This window comes from Silurus aristotelis (assembly GCF_946808225.1).
Source record: "Silurus aristotelis genome assembly, chromosome: 6".
Lineage (NCBI taxonomy): Eukaryota > Metazoa > Chordata > Actinopteri > Siluriformes > Siluridae > Silurus > Silurus aristotelis.
In genome coordinates this window covers 15,058,219-15,083,685 of record NC_139579.1, presented here as the reverse complement: position 1 = coordinate 15,083,685, position 25,467 = coordinate 15,058,219, and the positions used below count along the sequence as shown (strand labels likewise).

The 25,467-nt window shown below is 37.8% G+C and overlaps 3 protein-coding genes across 3 annotated transcripts in view; 2 read left to right on the top strand and 1 right to left on the bottom strand.

Annotated features, from left to right (window-relative positions):
• LOC310727724 (uncharacterized protein) overlaps positions 1-25,467 on the top strand; it is a gene marked incomplete at its 5' end in the record, with an annotated part of 109,714 nt that overhangs the window by 6,933 nt on the left and 77,314 nt on the right. The window lies entirely within an intron of this gene.
• Positions 7,538-11,588, top strand: cinp (cyclin dependent kinase 2 interacting protein). The gene is made up of 5 exons (XM_083545046.1): positions 7,538-7,661; positions 9,381-9,540; positions 9,620-9,752; positions 10,763-10,892; positions 11,263-11,588. The coding sequence occupies exons 1-5, from the start codon at positions 7,655-7,657 to the stop codon at positions 11,463-11,465; spliced, it is 633 nt and encodes a 210-aa protein (XP_083401172.1). The 5' UTR covers positions 7,538-7,654; the 3' UTR covers positions 11,466-11,588.
• On the bottom strand, positions 13,154-24,896 carry znf839 (zinc finger protein 839). Its single transcript, XM_083543625.1, has 7 exons — positions 23,759-24,896; positions 21,707-22,624; positions 21,393-21,581; positions 19,576-19,668; positions 17,321-17,467; positions 15,782-15,898; positions 13,154-14,574 (listed from the first exon to the last, which is right to left on the bottom strand). The coding sequence occupies exons 1-7, from the start codon at positions 24,644-24,646 to the stop codon at positions 13,906-13,908; spliced, it is 3,021 nt and encodes a 1,006-aa protein (XP_083399751.1). The 5' UTR covers positions 24,647-24,896; the 3' UTR covers positions 13,154-13,905.

Genomic DNA, 25,467 nt, shown 5'->3' with positions numbered 1-25,467 from the left:
TTGTCTGTGACGCTTGGCTTTTTCATTTCGAATGCTTTAAAATAGCTCTCAGGATTTCCAGTGAGGCATATAAAGGGGCCACAAGGCTATCATTCATTTAAAGACTTTGTTAATTATGTTACGGGGTTGCAAGTGTTTAAGAATCTTTATTAATGTTGCGATCTGGCGGAGATCTCATGTGGGCTAAAAACAGTAAAGCTAGCATATATCACCACACAAGTTTTATTTTTATATATATATATATATATATATATATATATATATATATATATATATATATATATATATATATATATATATATATATATATATATAACTTGTGATACTTGGTGATATATGCTAGCTTTACTGTTCTTAGCCCACATGCGATCATAGATAGATAGATAGATAGATAGATAGATAGATAGATAGATAGATAGATAGATAGATAGATAGATAGATAGATAGATAGAGTGAGAAAAATAAGTATTTGAACACCCTGCTATTTTGCAAGTTCTCCCACTTAGAAATCATGGAGGGGTCTGAAATTGTCATCGTAGGTACACGTCCACTGTGAGAGACATAATCTAAAAAAAAATCCAGAAATCACAATATATGATTTTTAAACTATTTATGTGTATGATACAGATGCAAATAAGTATTTGCACACCTGTCTATCAGCTAGAATTCTGACCCTCAAACAAAGATCTGTTAGTCTGCCTTTAAAATGTCCACCTCCACTACATTTATTATCCTAAATTAAATGCACCTGTTTGAGGTCGTTAAAATTGTACACCTCCACAAGGCTGGAAAGGGCTACAGGGAAATTGCCAAGCAGCTTGGTGAAAAAAGGTCCACTGTTGGAGCAATCATTAGAAAATGGAAGAAGCTAAACATGACTGTCAATCTCCCTCGGACTGGGGCTCCATGCAAGATCTCACCTGGTGGGGTCTCAATGATCCTAAGGAAGGTGAGAAATCAGCCCAGAACTACACAGGAGGAGCTGGTCAATGACCTGAAAAGAGCTGGGACCACCGTTTCCAAGGTTACTGTTGGTAATACACTAAGACAACATGGTTTGAAATCATGCCTGGCACGGAAGGTTCCCCTGCTTAAACCAGCATATGTCCAGGCACGTTTTAAGTTTGCTAATGACCATTTGAATGATCCAGAGGAGCCATGGGAGAAAGTCATGTGGTCAGATGAGACCAAAATAAAACTTATGGGTCATAATTCCACTAAACGTGTTTGGAGGAAGAAGAATGATGAGTACCATCCCAAGAACACCATCCCTACTGTGAAGCATGGGGGTGGTAGCATCATGTTTTGGGGGTGTTTTTCTGCAGATGGGACAGGGCGACTGCACTGTATTAAGGAGAGGATGACCGGGGCCATGTATTGCGAGATTTTGGGGAACAACCTCCTTCCCTCAGTTAGAGCATTGAAGATGGGTCGAGGCTGGGTCTTCCAACATGACAATGACCCGAAGCACACAGCCAGGATAACCAAGGAGTGGCTCTGTAAGAAGCATATCAAGGTTCTGGCGTGGCCTAGCCAGTCTCCAGACTTAAACCCAATAGAGAATCTTTGGAGGGAGCTCAAACTCCGTGTTTCTCAGCGACAGGCCAGAAACCTGACTGATCTAGATCTCTGTGTGCAAACCTGGTGAAAAACTACAGGAAACATTTGACCTCTGTAATTGCAAACAAAGGCTACTGTACCGAATATTAACATTGACTTTCTCAGGTGTTCAAATACTTATTTGCAGCTGTATCATACAAATAAATAGTTAAAAAATCATACATTGTGATTTCTGGATTTTTTTTTAAAGATTATGTCTCTCACAGTGGACATGCACCTACGATGACAATTTCAGACCCCTCCATAATTTCTAAGTGGGAGAACTTGCAAAATAGCAGAGTGTTCAAATACTTATTTTCCTCACTGTAGATAGATAGATAGATAGATAGATAGATAGATAGATAGATAGATAGATAGATAGATAGATAGATAGATAGATAGATAGATAGATAGATAGATAGATAGATAGATAGATAGATGTAGGTATCTATACACACACGTACAGATATATATTTATATATAATCATTAGTGGATGCATTATATAATGCAGCGCACATTTATTTTTGACCATTTGTATTAAGAATATAAATAAATAAATATAAAAGAGGCGAAATTAAAACCTTAAACATAACATACATTTATTCAGGACATCCATGTACAAACACAGCAAAATTTGATTTGGTGTCCTGATGATTTACATCATTTAAAACATAACAATTACTTCAAAACATTTACAAGAATATTTAGTTTTCATGCTTAATGTTGAGTTTGGTTTCACTAATAATTAAACATGCATTTGCATAAATCGTCAATATTTGTCCTTGACTATGTTGATCAGAGTATTAAAACTTGAAAAGTATCAACTTGAGGTACATTTAGAAATCTAAATATAAAAATGTGTGATAATGTAATGTGTCATCTGTTATATAAATTATGATATAAATAATTACATGTAATCTTTCTTACAAATGGTGGAGTCTTTTCGTCAGGTTGTTCCTAATTGATGTGTAGATATTCAGACCAGTTTCTAACTCTAATCCTTGCTCCATCTTTCTCAATATGTTTTTTGCTCAATAATTTAAATTGATGCCATAGATGTTTCATTTCATGGGATTTGATTGAGGATTTCTCTGAAAGAGGAGTTTAGAGGTGATAAAATACAGAGGTTAGTCATGAATATTAAATCCATTTACTTATGACTCTGCTATGGACTTATGCAGTCTTTTTTTAATGTTTCATGTCATTATACCATCAACATTGACATTTTCAGAGAAACACATGTACTTACTATAATTCATCCAGTTTCCTCCTTAATTTTTTTACATTGCCACGAATTTCATTAGCCTTTTTCTTCAAATATTCACTAGCTTCGGTCTCATGTTCCTTTTTAATCAATTCTTTACAGTTCTTAACCAGATCAGGAAGTGTAAGTGCCAGACCAATAAGTCCTCCTGCAAGCTGCAAAGATGTGAAATGTTATACATATGGGTGATTTGTCTTGCAACTTTTATAGTTAATATGTCAATTTTTATTTAGGATGAGGTTAAAGGTAAATCTGAATTATTATAAAAAAAATAAAGTTAAAATGAGAAATGGTGATGTACATAAATAATGCACACACTCACTCACTTATTCGGTACCAGGCTTTCGGTTAAGTGCACCGAATGTGTACGAAATGCAATCCCTTTAATGTGCGGAACATAGTTCAAATCAGAGTTCCCTCATGAATGTAATAAGTGGCAGACCACAAGCTATTTTTTTATTACTTTTAAACTTAAAATCATATACAGCAATGCAAGGTGTAAAAAAAAGGAACTCGAGGTAGCTAAATGTCACTGTGGCTACTCACTCCGTACAATTTGTAGTGTGTTGTAAAACTCAGAATTTGTTTTGCGCATGTGCGAAATGTATTCCATCGCCAACATTTTCACAACAGTCTAGTGATATGGATTCTTTAGCTTTCTTTGGAATGCATTTAAAGAAAATTATAAGTCTTTAAAAGGACTTTCCTGGATATTCAGTCTAAGGTCAGATTATTTATGGTCCTGTCAAGCGGACAAAAACATGAACATGATGAATGGGACATGTGGCTTTGCATGGATAAGAAACTGCCAGCTTTTATCACTTAGGACAGGGGTCACCAACATGGATTGGAACACTTGCATTGGTGTGAATTTGAAAATGACAATATAAAAAAAACTTCAAAATTTTTTTAATATTAGATTAGAGCTAGCTGGTCTCCAAGTTGATTTGTTAAAAATTGTTAGTGGCTAGTGAAAATGTAAATACTTGCAGAGATTTATAGAAATAAAGTTTTGCATATTGATATTTATGTTTCCGAATTTGTTATATCATTGTTGATAATTATTGTGAGAAATCATTAACATGATCAGTGTCTTTGCATAGATGAATATCAATAATTATTAATAATAACATATAATTAAAGGTAAATTGAGCAAATTTGTTATTTTAGAAGTGTGTATCAAACTGGCAGCCCTTCACATTAATCTGTACCCAAGAAGTATCTCTCAGTTTCAAAAAGGTTGGTGACCCCTGACTTAGGATGTACTCACTTTTGTTGCCCACTATTCAGACAATAATGGTTGTATGTTGAGTGATTTTCAGAGGACAGTAAATCTGTACTGCTAAACAAACCTCACATCACTCACACTACTCTAAAATATATCCAATTATCATTTTTATAGTATTATCCCTTGTGAAGATCTACTACAATGGTTCCTGAAAGGTGAAAAAAATTCAATAATTTGACCTTAGACTGAATATCCTGGGAAGTCCACTTCTGGAAAGAATGGCAACTATCATTAAATGCTTTCCATTTGTCTCATTGCCGAATGGTAAATTTCTAATTGTTTGGACAGTTTTTATTTGCGGTTATGGCTTATGTTCTTTCTTTTTGGATTGATGTAACCAGAACACAAAATTGCCAATATTTCTGCTTTTAAAAAGGAAGTCACACTTTTAACTAAAAGTAACTAATCATGGCAAAGTTGTAAGGGTTTGCTCATTATTTCTCATGTGATTTATAAACATTGGTTTTATTTTGGTGAAAAATTATTACATATTGAATTTTTTTGTGTTTTCTCTTTCAGACATCTAATGTTATTTCTTTCTAGATGTTGGTGAGGACTGAACAACTGTGACTTAGGCAGACAAAGAAAAACAATGAACTAAAAAAAAAGTGCATTTTGAACTAAAAAAAAAGTGCATTTTCCACATGTGTGCATGTGTGTTTTATATATATGTGAATAAATACCTGGCCTATTCCATTTAACGCAGTTTTCACAAGAATTGGAGTATAATGCCTTGTTCCTCTTTTTGTTGTGCTCAGAAAGATGTAGGAAAATCCAAGAAATGTTAGCAAACAACTGATATTTTTGAAGAAAATGTTTGGGTTTAACACTTTACATCTATGTGTGTGCATGCCACTAGTTCTTATAAGGTTCCTCAGGTGACTGATGGGCAGATCCCTTCCACTCCTTCTGGCCAAGGCTTCCAGAAGCCTCGCTGTGATTTCAAACTGCACTTCAATGGAGAAGGACATCACTGGATTAAGTCCATTAAGGACTTGACTCTCGCACTCCTCTGACAGTTTCTTTTGAAGCAATATTTTATCAAAGCTTTTCAATTTGTTTGAAGGTCGCCTCCGCATTTTTCATTTTTTCACTGGATTTCCATTTCTCAAACAAAAAAAATGTAAGACTGGCAGGTTAAGAAGAGCCTGGAGAGGTGGAGGTACACGCTGGAGAGAAGGGGAATGAAAGTCAGTAGGAGTAAGACAGAGTACATGTGTGTAAATGAGAGGGAGGGCAGTGGAGGGGTGCCTTTGCAGGGAGAAGAGGTGGAGAAGGTGGAGGAGTTCAGGTACCTGGGGTTACCAGTGCAAAATAATGGAGAGTGTGTTAGAGAAGTGAAGAAAAGAGTGCAGACAGGGTGGAGTGGGTGGAGAAGAGTGACAGGAGTGATTTGTGATAGAATCTGCAAGAGTGAAAGAGAAAGTTTATAGGACTGTGGTGAGACCTGCGATGTTATATGGATTAGAGACAGTGGCATTGAGTAAAAGACAGGAGGTGGAGCTGGAGGTAGCAGAGCTGAAGATGTTGAGATCTTAATTGGGAGTGACGACGATGGACAGGATTAGAAATGAGTTTATAAAAACCACCAGGAAGGAGAAAAACAGGAAGGCCAAGGAGGAGGTTTATGGATGTGGTGAGGGAAGACATGCAGGTAGTTGGTTTGAAAGAGTGAGATGTGGAGGACAGGGGGGTATGGAGACAGATGATCCGCTGTGGCAACTCCTAATGGGAGAAGCTGAAAGAAGATGAAGAAGATATATGTATATATATTGGTTTAAATAAAATATATTTTCGATTTAAAAAATATATTTTATTGAGCATCACAGAATACAACATATATTTAACATATTTGTAAAATTCTATCCAAAAAATATACATATGTTTTTTACCAGATAGGTTGCACAAGTAATAATGTATGTATAAAATAATACATTTAATCTATAACATAAACAGCTTTAGTATTTAGGGGGGTATTATTTAAGCAGGCTACTTTTAACCCACCTGCCTGAATTCTACCCCCTAATTATTTTGCCTTCATACATAAAGTTACTACAATGGGTCTGATACACCTACACAAGTAATAATGTATGTGTGAAATACTACATTTAATTTGATCAACTTGATTAAATTAGGTTGTTTTATACACACAGTTTACAGTAAGTAGAAACATTGTAAATCTAATCAGTCAACAGACAAATCTCTTTAACTGTCACCTTTTTTAGTTGTGTTGTCTTAGTTTGCAAATCATTAAATATGATTTTGTGAATTGGTAGAATGAATAATCTGTTTTTATAATAATGTAATATTAATGGCTAGAAAGGTGACTAATAGATTTTTTAATAGTCTAGAAGGTTTAGCAATGTTATAAGCAAAAATAAGCTCTAATATAGCTACAATGCAGCTCTATATACAAAGTTGGCTGTACAAACCTTCTGGGACTTTTGATTGATTGGTTTAATGTGTCGTACATGACAAGAAGATACAGCTGGAACCCAGATTCGTTCATAAAGAAGAGACGACAACCTCATGGATTTTGCAGTGGTGTGAAGAGTTGGAAAGGTAAGATAAACTTTGTTGTTTGTTTGTTTTTTAGTAAATGAGGAGAGAACTGTAAATGGAGTCTGTTATCACTTTAAGACCAGAAATACAGACATCCACCCTGGTGCTTGGAAGGAAAGACAAGGTGAGCTCCAAGGAATCTATTCAGAAGTCCTCCATCCAAGATTTTGCAGTCTGTCGTGCGTCCAAATATTCCAGAGTTCTAATATTTTACAATAAGTTTTATTATAGATAGAAAATCATGCCGCTATTCTTTATGTTCTGTTTAGAAATGTTTGCATGAGTGTCTTGTAAATGTTTTGCTAATTTTACTGAAAATAAATTGTTACCCACTCTCAGATTTCATAATTGTATTAAATTGTGCAACATTTTTGGAAGAATATTATTCTATAACCATGCACTTTAATACAATTATAATAAATGCAGGAGAGAAAATATGCAATAAAGGTGTATGGGGGAAATACATTACATTTTATATTAAGCAATAAAACGGCTGTTTAAAATAGTGTTTGACATACGCAATGACAAAAAAAGGTAAGAAACGAGGTTGTGCTGTGTTTGTATTGTTCCTTTCTTTAATAATAAAGAAATATCTGAAGCACTCAGTGATTCATCTCGATTGAGATGGGCATTAGACGTTGAATGATATTATCATACACACACACCCGCATTCACCATTAAATCTTGTCCCGCACTAAACTCGTGCGCCTCTGGGGTGCAGGTGTTCAGTCTCCGCCATGCGGCGCTACATCCTTCCAATGACGTGTGCAACTCATCTCAGTTACTCATCAGTCCAGCAGGTGGCAGTACTGATTATTTCATTATTTATTGTAGTGCAGGGAAATAATCAGCGAGGAAGACAGACGGCGTGCAGTGCAAACAAGATGAGGAATTATTACTGATTGTAATAGTTTATCTATATGACAGAGTTACGTGTAAAATGGATGGTAAGATTCTTTTCTCATAAGATTGAACCGCTACTTTCTAGCTACTGTTACATATGTTTTAATTGACCAGATGTTTAATTTGGTTCTGATGCTCACATTATTAGTGTTTATTTAGACCTGGGTGAATGCAATGAGTTGTAATCGTGTTACAACTCATTGGCTTTCTTTTAATAATGCTTGTATTTATATAGATATAGTTATGCTTTAGTGTAAAACATTTATTCTGGTTTTGGCATTCATTGCGTTTTTTTTTTTTTTTTTTTTTTTTTTTTTTTTAAATATATATAAAAATGCTTTATACTGGGTTTAAGCAAATACCTTTGGTATAAATAAGATGTAATCCAGAGATGGATGGATGGATGGATATTACGTGATTTTATGCCAAATCAGGCATTCATATTGTGTAAATCTCACCTGACTGTGGATTATCCCATTTATACACTAACATGCTCATTTACCAGCACTGGTCAACAAGTTATTGATGTTTTAATGCTAAATTAATCAAATGAATAAAAACTGACAGTTTGTTAGTTAGTTCTTTATTATACATATAGTTTAGATCTAGAATTCTGCTTGCTCTGATTTCCACATAGAGATGAAGCTGTGAATCAGAGTTTAGAGAGTTTGAATATGTTATACAAAGTTTGTTAGTCAAGTCAAGAGGCTTTTATTGTAATTTCTATACACAGTGGTACACAGTAAAAACAACGTTCCTCCAGAACCCTGGTGCTACACTAAACAACAACATAGAGCGCCAACACAACACAAGCTACATAAAGTGCAAACAGTGCAGACGAAAAACAGTGCCGACAGACAACACAAGACAAGACACAAAACCCAAGATAGCGCCGACCAGAAAACCTACTGTATACTTCGATGATGCAGTACTGTGTGAGGAGAACTGTCAAAACTATAACTGGGAGTAAATAGAAACAGACACAATTCAGTGCAAAAAAACAGCAGCAGCAGCAGTCAAGAGGTGCAAAAACAGCATGTAAACAATGTAATACAGTGTAATACAGTCAAAGGTGCAAAAAACAGCAGGTAAACAGTGTAATGCGGTCAAGTATAAATAATAATAAATAAATGATGGTGGAATGGATTGAGATGAGTAATGAGTGTGTGTTAAGTTCAGATCGGTAACACACATTTAAGTGAGTGTGTGTGTGTGATGTCCTTTTGAGTTTTGTGTATTGAGGAGCCTGATTGCTTGCGGGAAAAAACTGTTGTTACTGACTTTTTGTAAAAGTCCTTGAAAAAAAGAACACATTATCCAAATTGAGTGTCTAAAACTTTTGCACAGTACTACAAAACTATTTCATATATTGTGGTGGACACACATGGACTAAAACAAAGATTATTTGGAGTGAAGATGTAGGTTATAGTGTTACGATCTGAACAGGATGAAAGAATAGACTGAAGAAGCTGCTCGGACGACTAGTGAAACGCTTCGATTTAACCAGATAGAAGTCCGGTTGACGTGACCCAACTTCCACATAATGTGAAAAGGAGGGCAACAAAAAATATTTCTACATGTAAATTGTGATGACACTAACGTACTGCTTGTTTAGATGGATACTGCCACTTTAACCCTATCGTCTGTGTTTTCATGACTGCCTATAAAACTTATGGCACATACTTTTACTCCTGTAATGGGCACTATAATAAAGAAACAAGGGAATTTGTAAAAATTTGTAGAAATCTTTTTTCTGTAATCAGAAGCCACAACCCCTGCAAGAAAAGGCAACTTGACTGGAAGTGCCAGAAAACTGAAGGACGATGCAGCGGACTGGCATAATTTAATCCTGAAATGGGAGCGTCTCAGTGATGAAGGATCCACCATCGCTACCAAAATAGTCAACTTTAGACTGAGCAAAGAGTAAGACCCCCAATGTTAAACTGTCAGCATTTTCTTTAGAGTATCACAGTTTTACTCTTGTCCTTGTTCTCTGTTGCAGGTCTGTGAAGGATCCTGAGGTCATTATGGAAGGCCACAGTTTGTCTGGAGCTCCTGCAGAAAAAAGTGCATATGAGAGCAACCCAGAACTAGAGGAGGAATGCACCAAACTACAGAATGTTGTAGAGAGGATGGTATGGTGCGAGTAAAGGGCAGATTCCATCATAAATAGCATTTCCAGGTTTAGTTTGGACTGCTTCTAGAGAACTCCAGCTACATTGTGATTGGATTTTGTGTGCAACTAGCATGGTCAGATCAACCCATTTACCAAGTGACAAAGAATCATGAAAGAATTCAGGGCACATAACATTGAGAAATTACCATTTTTGTTCTGCCAAGACTTGATCTAAAGTAAGATATTCATAGCAGCCAATGAAAATGGAGAAATTGTGGTAATAGTCTGGTCTAGTTTAATTTAACTGTGTACATTTATTATTAAAGTCTTCAAGAAACGACTGAAATACCTTTGTCACAAAGCATGTATCTAAACCGTGTTTGTCATCTAATGTGTTCACAGTTAAAGATTCTTTCGAAAATATTGAGAAGGATCAATAACAGTACCTTTGATTTGCCTCTGACTCACAGTCTTGTCTTCAAGCACTTAAATATGTAAAGATCCGATCATTTAAAGAAGGAAACCTTAATATTGTATTTTTTCTGGGTTTCAAGTCACGTTGGTTTGACTGGAAAAAAACACCTTCTGACCTCAGACCATTAATGAACTTATATATTACAAACAAATGGCGTATATAGAAATATTAAATGGTCTAACATAAACCCTAATACTGAAAGAAGTGTCTTATGGTTTTAAATCAAAGCTTGACTAAGTTGTCGACACCGGGTGCCGATTTCACCAATCAAGACTACACATGGGTTTCTTTTGACGCTCCATCCTTATGTCTCTCATGTCAGGTTCCTTTGTCTATTAAACATCTTTTTAGACTGCAATTTGTACGATGCTGCTCAGAAACGCTTTTATCCAGAAACATGTTTATAAATAATAAGTGTTTTATATAGTAATTTACATTTAATGGATTTGATGATGAGCTTGTGTCTGCCATGTTTTTATTCCTGATGCTAACATTTTGTTAAAACAATAAACTAAACAATGTTTTTTTTTTTTTTTTTTCCTTTCTCATTAAAGGCCCACATTCTGTCTAAAATGGAGAAAATGGTGTCTGCTGAGACGGGGATTTGTAAACTAGAGGCATTTCAGTATGGAGAGAAAGGAAGACCCACACCACTGTTTCAGACTTGGTCCACACAGCAGTTCGGTACTAAACATTTATTTCATTAAAGAATATTTATACTGACCTTTTATGGATTAAAAAACATCCTGCTAGCAGGGGAAACTATGTAGAACTGTACAAAAAACTATTTCCTTCTTAGAAAGTGTTGACCGTCCAAAACAAATCTTTTCTGAACCCCTGTATGTGTGTCTGCTGCAATTAATATAATTATGAAGTATGATGTCATAGAAGCGTGTGTTTGAATTAAACAAATTAATTGAAAATGAGTTTAGATTTAAATCACGTTTGTGTATTGCTTTAAAATTTTAAGATGTTAGCGTAAATGTTGATCAATATATTTATGCTGTTTAATTGTTCTATAATATGCGTGTGTTTTTTTTACTGTCCACTGCAGTTGAAGTGTCTTCTAAGCTTTATGAAGTTTACAAGCAGGAGCTGGCGCTTAAGAGAACCATATTACGGGAAGTGGCCCACACAGCTAATCCAGATCTCTGCATGGTGTATCTGTCTTGCTGGCTCCATCAACCCTACATCCAGGACAACACCAAAATTCTCTTAGAGAGCCTTCTCATGGAGACGGGCCACAAAGCTGTCTAATTTATTTTAGTTATAGATTTTTTCTTTATTTTATGGAACCGGATGAAATGGGATGAAGTGTATGCTGTAACTTTGATACAGTGGTCATTGCAATAGTAAAATAATAATATAATTTCTACAGTATCTTGGTTACAGTGTAACATTTCTAAAATAAAAAAAAAAGCGTTTGTAAACAGAATGGTATTTTTTTGCTCTCAGACATTTGACTTCGAGATCGAAAGACGAATATAAGATGACATGAGAAGTTAGTTCAGCAAAAGTATTGGAACAGACAACGTTGAAGTAAAAAAAAAAAGGGCGATTTGTTTTCCATTACTATTCATTCCTTGTAATAACTGCATTAAGCCAGTGACATCAGATGCTTCTGCTTTTCCCAGCTTGTTCTGAACATGTTAGTTGGTATTTGTTTAGAGGGGTTTCACCTGAGAAGATAAAATGCTGCATAATCTGGTTGAGGTCTGATGATTAAATGCAAATCTAAAACCTTCCACTTTTAGCAAATGAAGTGCTTCTTTGTGTTGGTATGTAAGTACTGGATCATTGTCTTGGTACATGAGGTTTGAAGCCATGACCCAAATAAAATGGTTACAAAGTCATTCTCCTGCTACCATCATAAGTAATGAGTAGATTATTTATTTGGCTTTTCCTAATATTTGTATAATGGCTTTGATCAGTTTTCTGCTTTAAAAGGGCTTCTATTTCTACAGGACGCCTCTGTAGTTATCACGTAGGTTTACTACCATTAACAACCGACGCACTATTCACTGGTCAAACCCAGAGCTCCAAGCAAAGAGTAGACATTAACAGAGTACACCTAGAAAACAGGAAACCTGCCAGTCATGTGTTTTCAGTATTATTGATCATGTGAAAAATGGGTTGGTTAAACTATTCCCTACATTATCACATTTTAATATCAGGAACTGGAAGGTCACATTGAGTGATATTCAGCTTTTGATCTTAAACCCAGATGTACGAGCCTTAGCAACAGCAACGAAACAACAAGAATAAGTTGGAAGATCCTTTGCATACCATGGGGAAGGTTGGCATGGAAAAGCTAATCATGTTAGCATTGATTTATTGCAGACTGTTGCCTTTTTTCCTTTTTTTTCTTTTTTTCAACCTGTTAGACCAGTTTTCTGTTTATCTGGGTAAAATTATTATTCAAATTCACATTATTTCAAACCCAGTTTTCTATTGACAGAATTTTAGACTCATTATATACTATTTTGTAAGCTCAAACCTTTTGTAATACTTTTCCTGTACTTTATAGTTATTTGTTAAGACTTTCAGTGTACATTATAGTCTTAAAATGTGCTAATAAATATATATTGTGTTAACAGTTATCCTTTTTAAGGAATTAATGGTTCGTATCAGCAGTGCAGAACTGATTTATTCGTTCCGTTTAAATACACCATGTAGATGAATTCGACCATTGTGGCTTCTTTAGGCTCCACAGGATCAGTGTTCTATTGGAATTTCATAAGAAATCATTATCAGTTCTTTCTCAAACTGTTTACATCAACAACAACAAAAATTGGTTTGATATTCTGACACACTGGGGGCAGAAAATAGAAGAGAAACTTGACCACCGGTACAGTGGGACATCAAATCACATCCTGGTGAAGGTCCCAAAACAGTTGTTATTTTTAGTAGTTTGGTCAGATAACACAAGCCTCAATCCCCACAGCTCATTCACAAATATTGTTTTAATGTCATCTGTTTATGTATTTTCTTTGTATTACAAATATTGAGATGTTTGAAAAAACAGTATGTCCAAAGATTATATAAAAAGTAATAAAATAGTGCTTTTTTTTTAAACAACTATTGAATTGGACAAACTACTATTTAACACGTAACAATGAAACAAGAGGTAACATGGGACTGTACACACTTAAGACATGTTTATCCACTTGTTTATCCATTTTTCTTTTCATTCTGGCCATTCTGTACATCTTAGTTTAACAACTAAATTGGCTTTCCTCTCAGAAACTAAACTAAATTAACATTATCAAGTCGTCCTTAAGCGGTTTAAAACCAAAACACATACCAAGAGCAGTTCTTCATTGCTTAAAGCAATGTTCTATTTAAACTCAGCAGTATTTCACACTCATACTGTACATTTCTCCAAAGTATACAGTATACAAAATACTCAGTTCTACCGTGGCCATAGACCTTGAAGACACGCAATGTTGGCAACAAAATGTGAAAGTATAAGGTCTATGTGAACTCCTACAACCTTCTAACAAAAGACTAAACCAAAAACAATGCAAATAAATTTGGTACAATAATAATAACAATTTGTTTTTACAAATGTACAAAAATCTGCAATAAAAAGTTCCTTTGGGAGAAAAAAACAAACAAAAAACACCATGCTGATATGGTTGTCTTGAAATTTGATGACAATTTTGTGAAATGTTTTTTCAGTTCCTGGAGCTTTCACTCAAGTCTTTCTCTCAGGTTCAATGCCTAATAGAGCATGGACAGTCTCTAAAGGAACTCCTTCTGGAGCCTCGATGTGCACTGTGCTGCCATCAGGCCCATTCACAATCACTATTCCTTTGGAAGCAAGTTCCTCAGCACTCTGTCGGACGAGGCCCTCGGCCGTTTGGATAAAAACGGTCTCTTCCTGAGCCTCTACAGTCTCCATCACTAGTTCACTGACAACAGGTTCTCCTAAAGCTTCTCCCTCGTCCAAACTTTCCATCGGTGGAGGGTCACAGTTTTCATCTTTGTCTGAGATTTCCTCACACGTTTCTGAGCTCAGCACTTGTTCCAGCTGTTTCACCTGATCTGCAATATCCACACTCCCACTGTTGTTAAGAACTTCTGAAAGCTCTCCGTCAGGGTCTTCTTGAAGTTTCCCAGCTTCAGGTTCGACAATGTATTCCGCTGTGTCCGTAGCTGCTTCTTCTGTCCTTGTTTCGGGGTCTGCATCAGCATCTGACAGGCTCTCTAGACGGGTCAGGACAACCTGTGGCTCCCGGAGCAGTATCGAGTCCTCATTAGACTCGTGCTTCTGAATGCCGTTCTGATTAACCGTAGCGGAGATGTTTTCTCCACTGCAGTTTTCCATTTTGAACCTTTTTGCTGGAGGCAACATCCTGGTATTCTATAAATCGGAGAAAGATTTCACATGAAAGGGAAAGACAAATAACTTTATATATTTGGTATCTGTTTGTATATTTCCCAAAAGAGGACCAAAACACTATAATACAAATTCAATTAATTGGTTTAAGTATTGAGGAATGGAGAAGATCAGCAACCCAGGATGAGCAGATTGCATGTCTGGGCTCTCAGCTTTTAATGGAGTTTTTCAGTGGAGAACTATTTTCAATGCACTGGACATCAGAGAATCACCAGATGAAGAAAAGAAAAAAAAAAAAAAAAACATTTGATCATTTGTAAACATGAACAGTTTCGATTTTTAAAACAATTCGAAATAAAATGCCTGCTGGGTTAAATAATTATATTTTATAATATTTTATAAAAATGAAATACAATAAAGTTTTTATTAAATCGATTAAATTAATTTATTAAAATGGCGCAAGTTAAATTGAATAAACAAATTTCAATAAATGGAAAAATGTAATTAAATAGTTTATATTTGTTAGACCCCATTTGGGTAATATAGATGCTCTACTTAAACTGTTCTACTTATTTCAGCATATTTAAACAAATGTTTTCATTCCTTCCATCCTTCATTAATTCACTCCCTCCATATGTGGAAATTTTCTACTTTTAATAAGAGAAATCCGTGAAGCTGGACGTAAAACGGTAAAGAATCCATACCGCTAGCCACTTCCTGGTTAGCGGCTAACGCTAGCAATATGGATTATTTAGTGTTTTTATGCATGCGCAAAACAAATCTTATTTTCGGTACGGAGTGAGTAGCCGCAGTGACACTGCGCTAACTGTAGTTTTTGATACCCCTGGCAGTGTTGTGTGTTTTTAAGTTTAATAATAATAATAATAATACAAAATGCACTCAAAAGTGCAAGACGAAGTCTAAAAAAAAATACTATTTGTTTCTTTTTTCTGCAGAAACGGTGTTAGTTTTAACACATTTGGCAATGCAATCATTTTGTAAATCTCCTTATTCTCCACACTATCAAGATTTTTGTAGGCATGTCTCCCAGTTTGCAACCTGATTGGTTTAGAGGCCCCAAATTCTCATAGATTTACATTTCAGTTTGCCTCAGCAGCAGGGAAAAAAAGGCCGTTTGTCTTATTTGTAGTAGCTCCATGAATTATTTGGTTTGACAGTAAAAGCAGTTTCGTCTTTAAAAGCAACACTGCGTATAAGAAAGTAAAATTACCTCAATATTTCGTGGATTCTTTGTTGCTGGATTTCTTACTGCACCCTGTTGTCCATTAGAGGAGTTGAGGGGTGTAAATGCACTAGAGGGATCAGTAATACCCAGCGATTTTAAGACCTTTAGAGACACAAAAGTCATGTGTATTTAGCAAATTGTGAAAAACAAGTTATTAAAACTAATTTTTATTTATAAAGCACATTTTAAACAACGATAACTGCCCAAAGATGCAATTGTACCAACAATAAAATCAATGATAAAAATTGTGAACATAAAAGATGTTTTAGTTGTAGCACGGTAAAATAGATCTCTAGGCATACGACCAAAAAAACAAGCATGGTCACAGTTCAGCTTTAGCCAGGACGATAAAACTGCCAGAAGTAATTATTCCAAAGACTTTAGGAGGTCTAGGGCAGCGTTCCCCAACCTTTTTTGCATCATGGACCAGTTTAAATGTCGGACAATATTTTAACAGACCGACCTTTATGGTGTGGTGGATAAATACAACAAAATAAAATGATACGACCAGCATAAAAATCCACTGTGTTGTTGTTTGTTCATTTTGCTAGCTAGGGGGTTTCAATTTAGCAGTAATGTATTATGTGTTAGCGGCCGGAGCAGCACCTTTAAGGAGGTAGCGGATGTAGGTAAGACATGTGACTGAGGCATTATGACCTGCATCAAGAGTGAGTCATAGACAGATGGCTATTATCTCCGTTCAGAATCAGATAATAAATAAAACGGAAATGAATAACAGTTATGTATTATTTCTGTGTGGTTATTTATTCTTTCTGTGCAGCCGGGTACCGGTCCGTGGCCCGGGGGTTGGGGAGGAGTATTGTGAAAGCAATTCCACAATGCATCCAGCAGGAGCTTTTTTAAATACTTTTTACAAAACTTAACTAGGACCCTGTACTAGACAGAAAGCCAATGTAGACAGATGTCAAATGAAAGCTGTGTAACCCATTAGGTGATGACTATCGAGTCCCGATTAGCAAAAATTACAATGTTCTAAGAGCGAAGATATGAAATTGTGACTGAATTGTTCCATTTCTTGTTTCGAGCTGAATGCTTTGATTTTATTTAAAACTGACAGAAACTCTTACTGATGTCGTTATAAATTTTTGGTCAAATCTGGTGTCGGAACCAAAAAAATGACACCATGATTATGTCACTCCTCACTTTTAACATCATTCCGCATCGCATCATATTAAGTGAGTGCTACGAAGGCGTTAGCCATCCAGAGCACCGGTTAGATTTGGGTGTTTTCAGCTTAACAATGAAAAAAAAACTATTTTTATACTGTAAAAGATGTTACCAAAAAGACAATGAAAAGACAAAGCCAAACAAAGAACCTTATGCGCATAGCGACAACAGACGGAAAACAAACTAAAAAAGGTCTTTTGACAGAGATGAGATTCGAACAGTCAGGAGAACAGTCTTCTGAAGTCCAATATTGTACACCAGGTGTTCAGTAAGAATTATAACTATAATCATTTATAGTAATAAAGAAAAATAATAGAGTTATATAAGGTTACTCACTTCCATATTGGTGACCTCTATAGCTGCTCGGGAAGCTGGTGAAATACTAAAGTGCTCTTGTGCCATTTTCTTCACCTGGCTGTGGAGTTGCTCAAATTCATGATATACACTGGGAAACTGCTGCTTGAACAAATGGCCGTTTTCTACCTGTCATATCAAGAAAATGGGATATGATCAGGGCTGTCAAAATGAACACGTTAATGCACACAGTTCAACACAAATTCATCGTAGCGGCGCTAATTTTAGTAACCTGCGATTAACGTAGCACACCATTTTTATTAAAAATATGCATAAATTAATGTAAAAGAGGTAAAATTCAAATCTTCAACACAACACACATGAATTCACCTTTCTTTGTCCTTTGTCTTTTCTTTACTCGGATATAAAAATAAAACAAAATGCACAGAAAAATTATTTTAATCACTAAATCTTTGCTTTCCTGACACGCCAAGTATCGGGCACCAAAATCCACCATGACGCACACATGCAGCAATTAAAAGCGTCCGTGTGGAAACATAGCAAAAGCTTCGTTTGGTGTCCTGACGATTTGCAGCATTTAAAACACCTTCATTACTTGAAAACATTTACAAGAATATTTTGTCTTCGTGCTCAATTTTGAGTGTGGTTTTACTCATAACAAACGTACATTTGCATTAAGCATCCATATATGTCCATGCCCATGTTAATTAGAATATTAAAAACTTGAAAAGTATTCATTTAAGACAAATAAAAACGTGCGATTAATCACGGGTTAACAATTATGCAATTAAATATTTTATTCGATTGCTATCTATCCATCCATCCATATTATATATATATATATATATATATATATATATATATATATATATATATATATATATATACACACCTTACTAGTACTGGGTTGGACCCCCTTTTGCCTTCAGAACTGCCTTAATCCTTCGTGGCATAGATTCAACAAGGTACTGGAAACATTCCACAGAGATTTTGGTCCATCACACAGTTGCTGCAGATTTGTCGGCTGCACATCCATGATTCGAATCTCCCGTTCCACCACATCCCAAAGGTGCTTTATTGGATTAAGATGTGGTGACTGTGGAGGCCATTTGAGTACAGTGAACTCATTGTCATGTTCAAGAAACCAGTCTGAGATGATTCTCGTTTATGACATGGCGCGTCAGCCTGCTGGAAGTAGCCATCAGAAGATGGGTAAACTGTGGTCATAAAGGGATGGACATAGGCAGCAACAATACTCAGGTAGGCTGTGGCGTTGACACGATGCTCAATTGGTACTAATGGGCCCAAAGTGTGCCAAGAAAATATCCCCCACACCATTACACCACCACCACCACCACCAACCGGAACCGTGGATACAAGGCAGGATGGATCCATGCTTTAATGTTGTTGACGCCAAATTCTGACCCTACCATCCGAATGTCGCAGCAAAAATCGAGACTCATTAGACCAGGCATCTTCTATTGTCCAATTTTGGTGAGCCTGTGCGAACTGTAGCCTCAGTTTCCTGTTCTTAGCTGTCAGGAGTGGCACCCGGTGTGGTCTTCTGTTGCTGTAGCCCATTCGCCTCAAAGTTCAACGTGTTGTGCGTTCAGAGATGCTCTTCTGCATACCTCGGTTGTAACAAGTGGTTATTTGAGTTACTATTGCCTTTCTATCAACTCGAACCAGTCTGGCCATTCTCCTCTGACCTCTGGCATCAACAAGGCATTTGCGCCCATAGAATTGCCGCTCACTGGATATTTTCTCTTTTCGGGCCATTCTCTGTAAACCCTAGAGATGGTTGTGTGTGAAAATCCCAGTACATCAGCAGTTTCTGAAATACTCAGACCAGCCCGTCTGGCACCAACAACATTGCCACGTTCAAAGTCACTTAAATCACATTTCTTCCCCATTCTGACGCTCGGTTTAAACTGCAGCAGTTCGTCTTGACCATGTCTACATGCCTAAATACATTGAGTTGCTGCCACGTGATCGGCTGATTAGAAATTTGTGTTAACGAGCAGTTGGACAGGTGTACCTAATAAAGTGGCAGGTGGGTGGGTGAGTGAGTGATATATATATATATATACACACACACACACACACACACACAATATTTATATAAAAAAAAAAAAAAAAAGGTTTGTATGCCATGATTTCTACATTAACAACTGCTATGTTTCAACAGATACATAAAACCATAAACGATGTATGAACTACGTATCTTACATTGGGATCATTATCTCTCGATTGTAAATTAAAATTTAGGTCATTACCTTCATTAGCACAAATTCCCATACAGTCATGACTTTAGCCAGGCGAGGAAGAACGATCTCAAGCAGGTCCTTATCATCATACTGCTGTATAAACTGTAAAGAGTGATAATTATAAATAATAATCAGTGCTGAACACATTATACATTTACAGTATTTAGCAAACACTCTTATCCAGACTGATGTATAAAAGTGCTTTCGAGTCTCTATCAATGAATAGATCAACGCTGGCTCGCTAGGTTGCAGACATAAGATACAATCAGCCTAAAACTCGGTTGAGAGGATTTATAGCACTTTAAATACATAAACGTGGAAAAATAAGCGCTAGTTGAAGAGTTTCAGGACGAGGGAGGTCTTCACCTGTCATTTGAAGATTATTACATACAAATTTAAGCTCAGGAGTTTGGAGCTTGTCCATTCTTTAGCCTGTGAACCCACTGAATTTGAGTAAATCTACAGTCCGGCTGTTGTGAAATCTTCCCTGTATCCACAAGATCCTACCAAATGTTGTAGCATAGCAGTTTTTCATATACCTACCAAGGAATAACATTTATTACGTGTATCAGTCAAAATATGAGCTTCGTCATAGTAGAGACAGTGCTGCTTAAAGTCGTAAATGACCTGCTATGAGCATCTGATCAGGGTCATGCCTACATGTTTGTATTGCTTGACCTAAATAAAGCTTTGACATCGTAAAATTCTTCTTGATAATTATAAAATGGTTTTGCAGTTAAAGGAACAGCCCACTTTCTTTTCGTAAGTCATGAAAATAATACTTTCATAATTTATTTAAAAACTGTAGCAAACTAGTTGGCAAACAGAAAACCTAGTTGGAAAACTATTTGTTTTTTTTACATCCAGGTTGGACTACTGTACTGCCTTACTGTCTGGCTGTTCTAGTAAATGTGTGTAAACAGACTCTAGGTAGTCCAGGATGCAGCAGCAACAGTTGTTACAAGAACCAGAAGATATGACATCACTGCTATCTTATCTAATCTACGCTACATTTTTACACTGATTATAAACTACTATTACTGAACCACTGAATGGTCGTGCACTGCAATTACCTGAGCGAACATTTGCCCTCTCGTGATCCGCTCCCCCTACTTCACTCTAAGGGTGTAGGCTATTTGTTGGTACTACAGCAACGGGCAGAGCTTTCTCTTACAAAGCCCCACATTAGGGATGAGTATTACAACTTCTGTTTCTTGCTCTTTCTTCCTCTCTCTCTCTGTCAAGCTACACATGCTTCTGAGATACCAGTGATTCTTTCCCCCTTTGCTCTCCAGACATGCCTGATCATCCCTGATACCCTACTTCTGGATGGGGTTCTCTTCAATTGGAAACATCTCATTGCTGCTGAGGATGGCTCTATATGAACAGTGTAAAACATACATGAGATTATTGTGGAAGGTCAACTCAAGAACCATGAAAATAGCTTTGGACTAATTAAAATAAAGAGTTTGCTATAATAGCTAAGGGCTTCAAATCCCACCCCACACACAATCATCCTGGTGTAATGCAGATTAGGATGGGTTCCCTTTATGAGTTTGGTTCCTCTCACTGTTTCTTCCTCAAACTGTCTCAGGGAGTTTTTCATTGCCACTAGCTTACCAATTAGTGCTGAACATTCATTATTGAATTTATAAATGGATATTCATAATATATTTCTGTAAGGCTATATGCAACAAGCTCCTTTGTTAAAAGACACACACACACACACACACACACACACACACACACACACACACACACACACACACACACACACACACACACGTTTAAAATGTAATTGGGTATATTTCGAAAGACGTCACTACCTCTGCGAGTCGACTTCTCCGTCTTTCTGTCTGCTGCTCCACAGTAAGTGCTGTTTGGTGTTTAGGTGGCCGGCCTGGTCTTCCTCTCTTTGGTTTCCGTCCAAGCCTTTTAGGAAGGTTAGATTTGCCCGACCCCTTGGGTCTCCCAGGCCGCCGTGGTAAAATCTGTCTTGTAGAATCTGCTTGCACCTGTGTGCATTTTAACAGAAAGAATGATCAATTTGACACGTCTATTGCAGTACAGGGCCTCTAAAGGTTATCTTGTTAAGAATTGGTTATTTACTAATTCTAGAGTAAACAGAGGACATCTTTACTTTTTGAGTCGTGGCTTCCTTCACAGGACTTGGTTTAGCTGCTTCACTCGGTGTCGTTTCTTCTGTGGGTTTGGAGTCTTCTCTCACATCTGGGGTTGATATCTGACTTTTGTCATGGGTGGGATTGAGTTTATAGTGCCTGTTCAAACCTGCAATGCCTATGTAGGACTTCTCACATGTTTCACATTTAAAAGCTTTGCTGCGGAGGGACAAACCGTCAACATCCGTCTTCTTCTTGCCTTCGCTGCCCTCTTCATCTTCCATGCTGATCTCTGAATAGTCATCAGAATCTGACTGATGGCTTTCTGCCAAGTCTTCAGTTTTGATAAATTTATAGTCCTTCACCTTATGCTTTGGTGGCCGAGACACTCTGCCGGAACGCGTCTGAATTTTTAGAGGCTTTTTCTTGCGGTTCTTCGCTTTGGGTTTCTCTTTTTCGACGGCCGGAGCCGAAATCTTGGTGGCCACTGTTGTGGCCTTAGTGGGCGAAGTCAATACCTTGGAGGTTGTGGATGAAACACTAGTGGATGGGGTTAAAATCAAAGTGGGCTGGATGGAGACTGTAGTGGGTTTGGGCGCAGGACTTTTTACAGTGGTGGTCAAGCTAGAGGAAGAGACAGGAGCTTGGACTTTATGTACAATTGGAACTGAAATGCTGCTAACTACAGACGCCGGTTTCTGAAGGAGAAGTTGAATAGGAGGTTCTCCTGGATTCTGTAAGAAGTATTGCTGCTGGCCAGGTACAGGTGTAATGTGGATAATCTGAGGAGTACTGACTGTGCCTACAGTGGAGACTTTCACCACAGACTGGCTTACTGGCAGGCTCTGAGATTGAAGGATGGTGATGGGTGTGGTCTGACGTTGCTTGATTTCCTGTTTTGGTGGAGCCTGCACTTGTATGCGGATAGGTTCAGCTAGCTGGGGATTCAAAGATAAAAATATATTTTAGCATTAATGCATTTATATGGTTCGTTTAAGTATATTGTACATTAGGTTTTGATGCAATTATCCATTTTGAAACTACAACTTGAAAGCATGATAAGAGGAGTAATTCACAGTGCTGTGTCACGAGTGTTTGCAACACAGCCTTCTGTGAATGATATCTGAATTAGTTCACTTGCAGGTTTGGGGACAATCTGCAATAGTGGAGGAAAATGCAACACAATTCACATTGTGAATTGTATAAAAATGTTTTTTTATTTCCCCCAAACTAAGCTCACAATAACATTTAAAATGGGTTCCTTCTGAAACGTTACAGGCACAATAACTGAATGAAGTAGTTCTAGAGAACATGACAAGTTTTGACCAGACAATCAAGCCAATGTATAGTTTATACAGATAAATAAACATGTCTGAGTTTAACAGCAAAACGCTGACTAGGTGTCTGGATTTGCAGGAGAATCTGAAAGGTCTTTTGCCATGCTGCCAATATGCTTCTTCCTGTCACCTTGAAATTTTCACCCTGTAGCCATGTGTTTTTTGACACAATGATACCAATAAAATTTCTAAAAGACAGTATACACTGTGATACAATCTCAAATATCACAGTTGCCCTTATATTACTAGTTGGCCCTTAAAAAAGGTCCATTAATCCTCAGATGATGCAACATTTGCTTCCTTACAAATTATGTTTGGGTGGAAAAATGCTGGAGCAGCCTAGTGGCTCAGCAGGTAATGTTATCAGCTCAAAGATCCTGTGCTCAAGTTACCTTGCGTCCTTTAGGTTCACTAGTAACATCCCAAAGACATGGTAGTACATGAATTGGCTAATTTAAAAGTGTGTGTGTGTGTGTGTGTGTATGGAACCCTGCAACGAACTAGTATCCCATACAGGGTGTGTCCCTGCCACACATCTGGTGTTCTTTGGGAAGGCTTTGGATTCACCACATGCCTCCAGAATAAAACAGGAACATGTACACATGTAGATGTAGAACATTTCAGTGAGTATTTCAGCCCCCCTGAGAGGGAAGCCCACAGAGCAGCTGGGTGATCTTGGATTATTGATTACAGTAGAAGATCTGCAGGATCCTGCGTGCTTCGTAGAGCTCTTACCTTTTGCTGAATGGGTTGTGCTCCGTTTTGGGACTGGTGCAGTGCCACCTGTTTGGCGACACTTTGCAGTTGCTGGGACGCGTTCTGCACGATTGTAAACGGCTGTGGTTGCATTGTGGTCGTCACTTGTCCTGAAATGACGCTGCCAGCCTCCAGAGTTATATAGGAGGGAGTCTGAGCTTGGATGGTCCTCTGCAGGTTTTTGGGAGTCTGCGCGCGCACCTGCGACTTGTTAACGTGATCGATAACCTGTTGCACGTCCACACTGGAGATGACGGCGGGTTTGGCGCTCTGGAGAGGTTTTGGTGCCTGTACTGGTACCGGTGCTTGTACCGGTGTCGGTATCATTGTCTGGCTCTGCTCGATCACTCGTGTCGCTTCACTACCGGTCACTTGCACAAGCTGCTGTTTGGACAGCTGCTCCAGTAACTGCTGTTGCTCTTCCACAGTTAGACCAGAGCTCTCCACGAAACTGCCATCAGGCTGCACGTAAATGATCGTGGTCGCGGGCCCGAGGGCATTCAGAAAATCGCTGCTGATTGTCGTGCACTCCGTGGTCACGTTTTCCTCCGCGTTGTCAGACGTCTGCACGTATGATGTCAGAACCTCGGCGCCCAAAATCTGCCCGATCACCTCCGATGATCCGTCGCTGGCGCCAGTATCAGCACTTGACTCGCTGGGCATGGCGGCTACTAAGTGTGACAGGCCGTGTTCGCCGCCCCCTTCACCACTCACGAATACTTTAATGCTGCCCTCTCCTTGTCCTACCTCGATTTGAGAGCTGGTGGATGCCGGTACGTTCGCCTGAGATTCGCTCACATTTACCGGACTGGCCGCTGTCAAAGCCAAGCCGTTCGTAGTACTGCTCTCATCTTCGTTGTCCGCCATTTTGGATTTGGAAGCAGTCCGTCTCAAACACGTCCACGTAAAAGCTATCGAGCGGCACCGCTAAACCACAACCGGTTGTAGTTTAAACCTGAAAGAATGCACAGTCCAGAGATTTGTCCAAAACGTGTTGGCCTACAGATTTGATAATCCTGTACAGCTTTATAACGGTAGCTAGGCGATAGGCGCTCGCATCCATGCTACAATGGCGAGGGGGCGGGCGCTGGATCACAACAAATGGCGTCATTTCCGTTTCCGGAATCTTTAACGTGGCGTTACATGCCATCTGCCACCATCTGCCAATGTGCGTTCTCACATTCAGGTGTTATTAAACTTGCACACAGCTGCACACAATTCCACAGTTCAGTACTGAGTAACAGGGATTTTTTTAACGCAAGTCTAATTTTAATCGGTATATAGAAGTCGAAATATATAACGTGTGCGTGGTGCATATGAGACTTATTTCAGTTGAATCGTAGTTCAGCTAATGCAAAAAGCCCATGTAAGCATACTTCCAGCAGATGGCAGTATGCTCCACAGGGATAATTTGCACTTTTCTTAAAGATGATGGTTTCGGAAGCCCCAGTGCAAATTATCCCATGAAAGCATATTACCAGCAGATGGCAGTATGCTCACAGGGATCATTTGCACTGGGGTTTCCTAAAACCTTCATCTTTTAGACAAGTATTTAATGTGGAGACGCCCAAACTAGTTGACCGGTGGTGACCTTTGATTTGGCCCAGCATGCCATATATAAGAAGAGGAACAAAAAAAAAAAAAAAAAGAAAATGCCATTGACACAGATCTTTTGTTTAAGATGCAAA

What these genes read in the sequence shown, in the direction of transcription:
- cinp (XM_083545046.1), top strand. An exon ending in AGAATGTTGTAGAGAGGATG is followed by an intron (nt 9,753 to 10,762) that starts GTATGGTGCGAG and finishes TTCTCATTAAAG; the next exon opens with GCCCACATTCTGTCTAAAAT. An exon ending in TTGGTCCACACAGCAGTTCG is followed by an intron (nt 10,893 to 11,262) that starts GTACTAAACATT and finishes TGTCCACTGCAG; the next exon opens with TTGAAGTGTCTTCTAAGCTT.
- znf839 (XM_083543625.1), bottom strand. Translation starts at nt 24,646, where the DNA reads ATGGCGGACAACGAAGATGAGAGCAGTACTACGAACGGCTTGGCTTTG. An exon ending in TAGAGGTCACCAATATGGAA is followed by an intron (nt 15,899 to 17,320) that starts GTGAGTAACCTT and finishes GTGTCTCTAAAG; the next exon opens with GTCTTAAAATCGCTGGGTAT. An exon ending in AGAATCCACGAAATATTGAG is followed by an intron (nt 14,575 to 15,781) that starts GTAATTTTACTT and finishes TCCGATTTATAG; the next exon opens with AATACCAGGATGTTGCCTCC.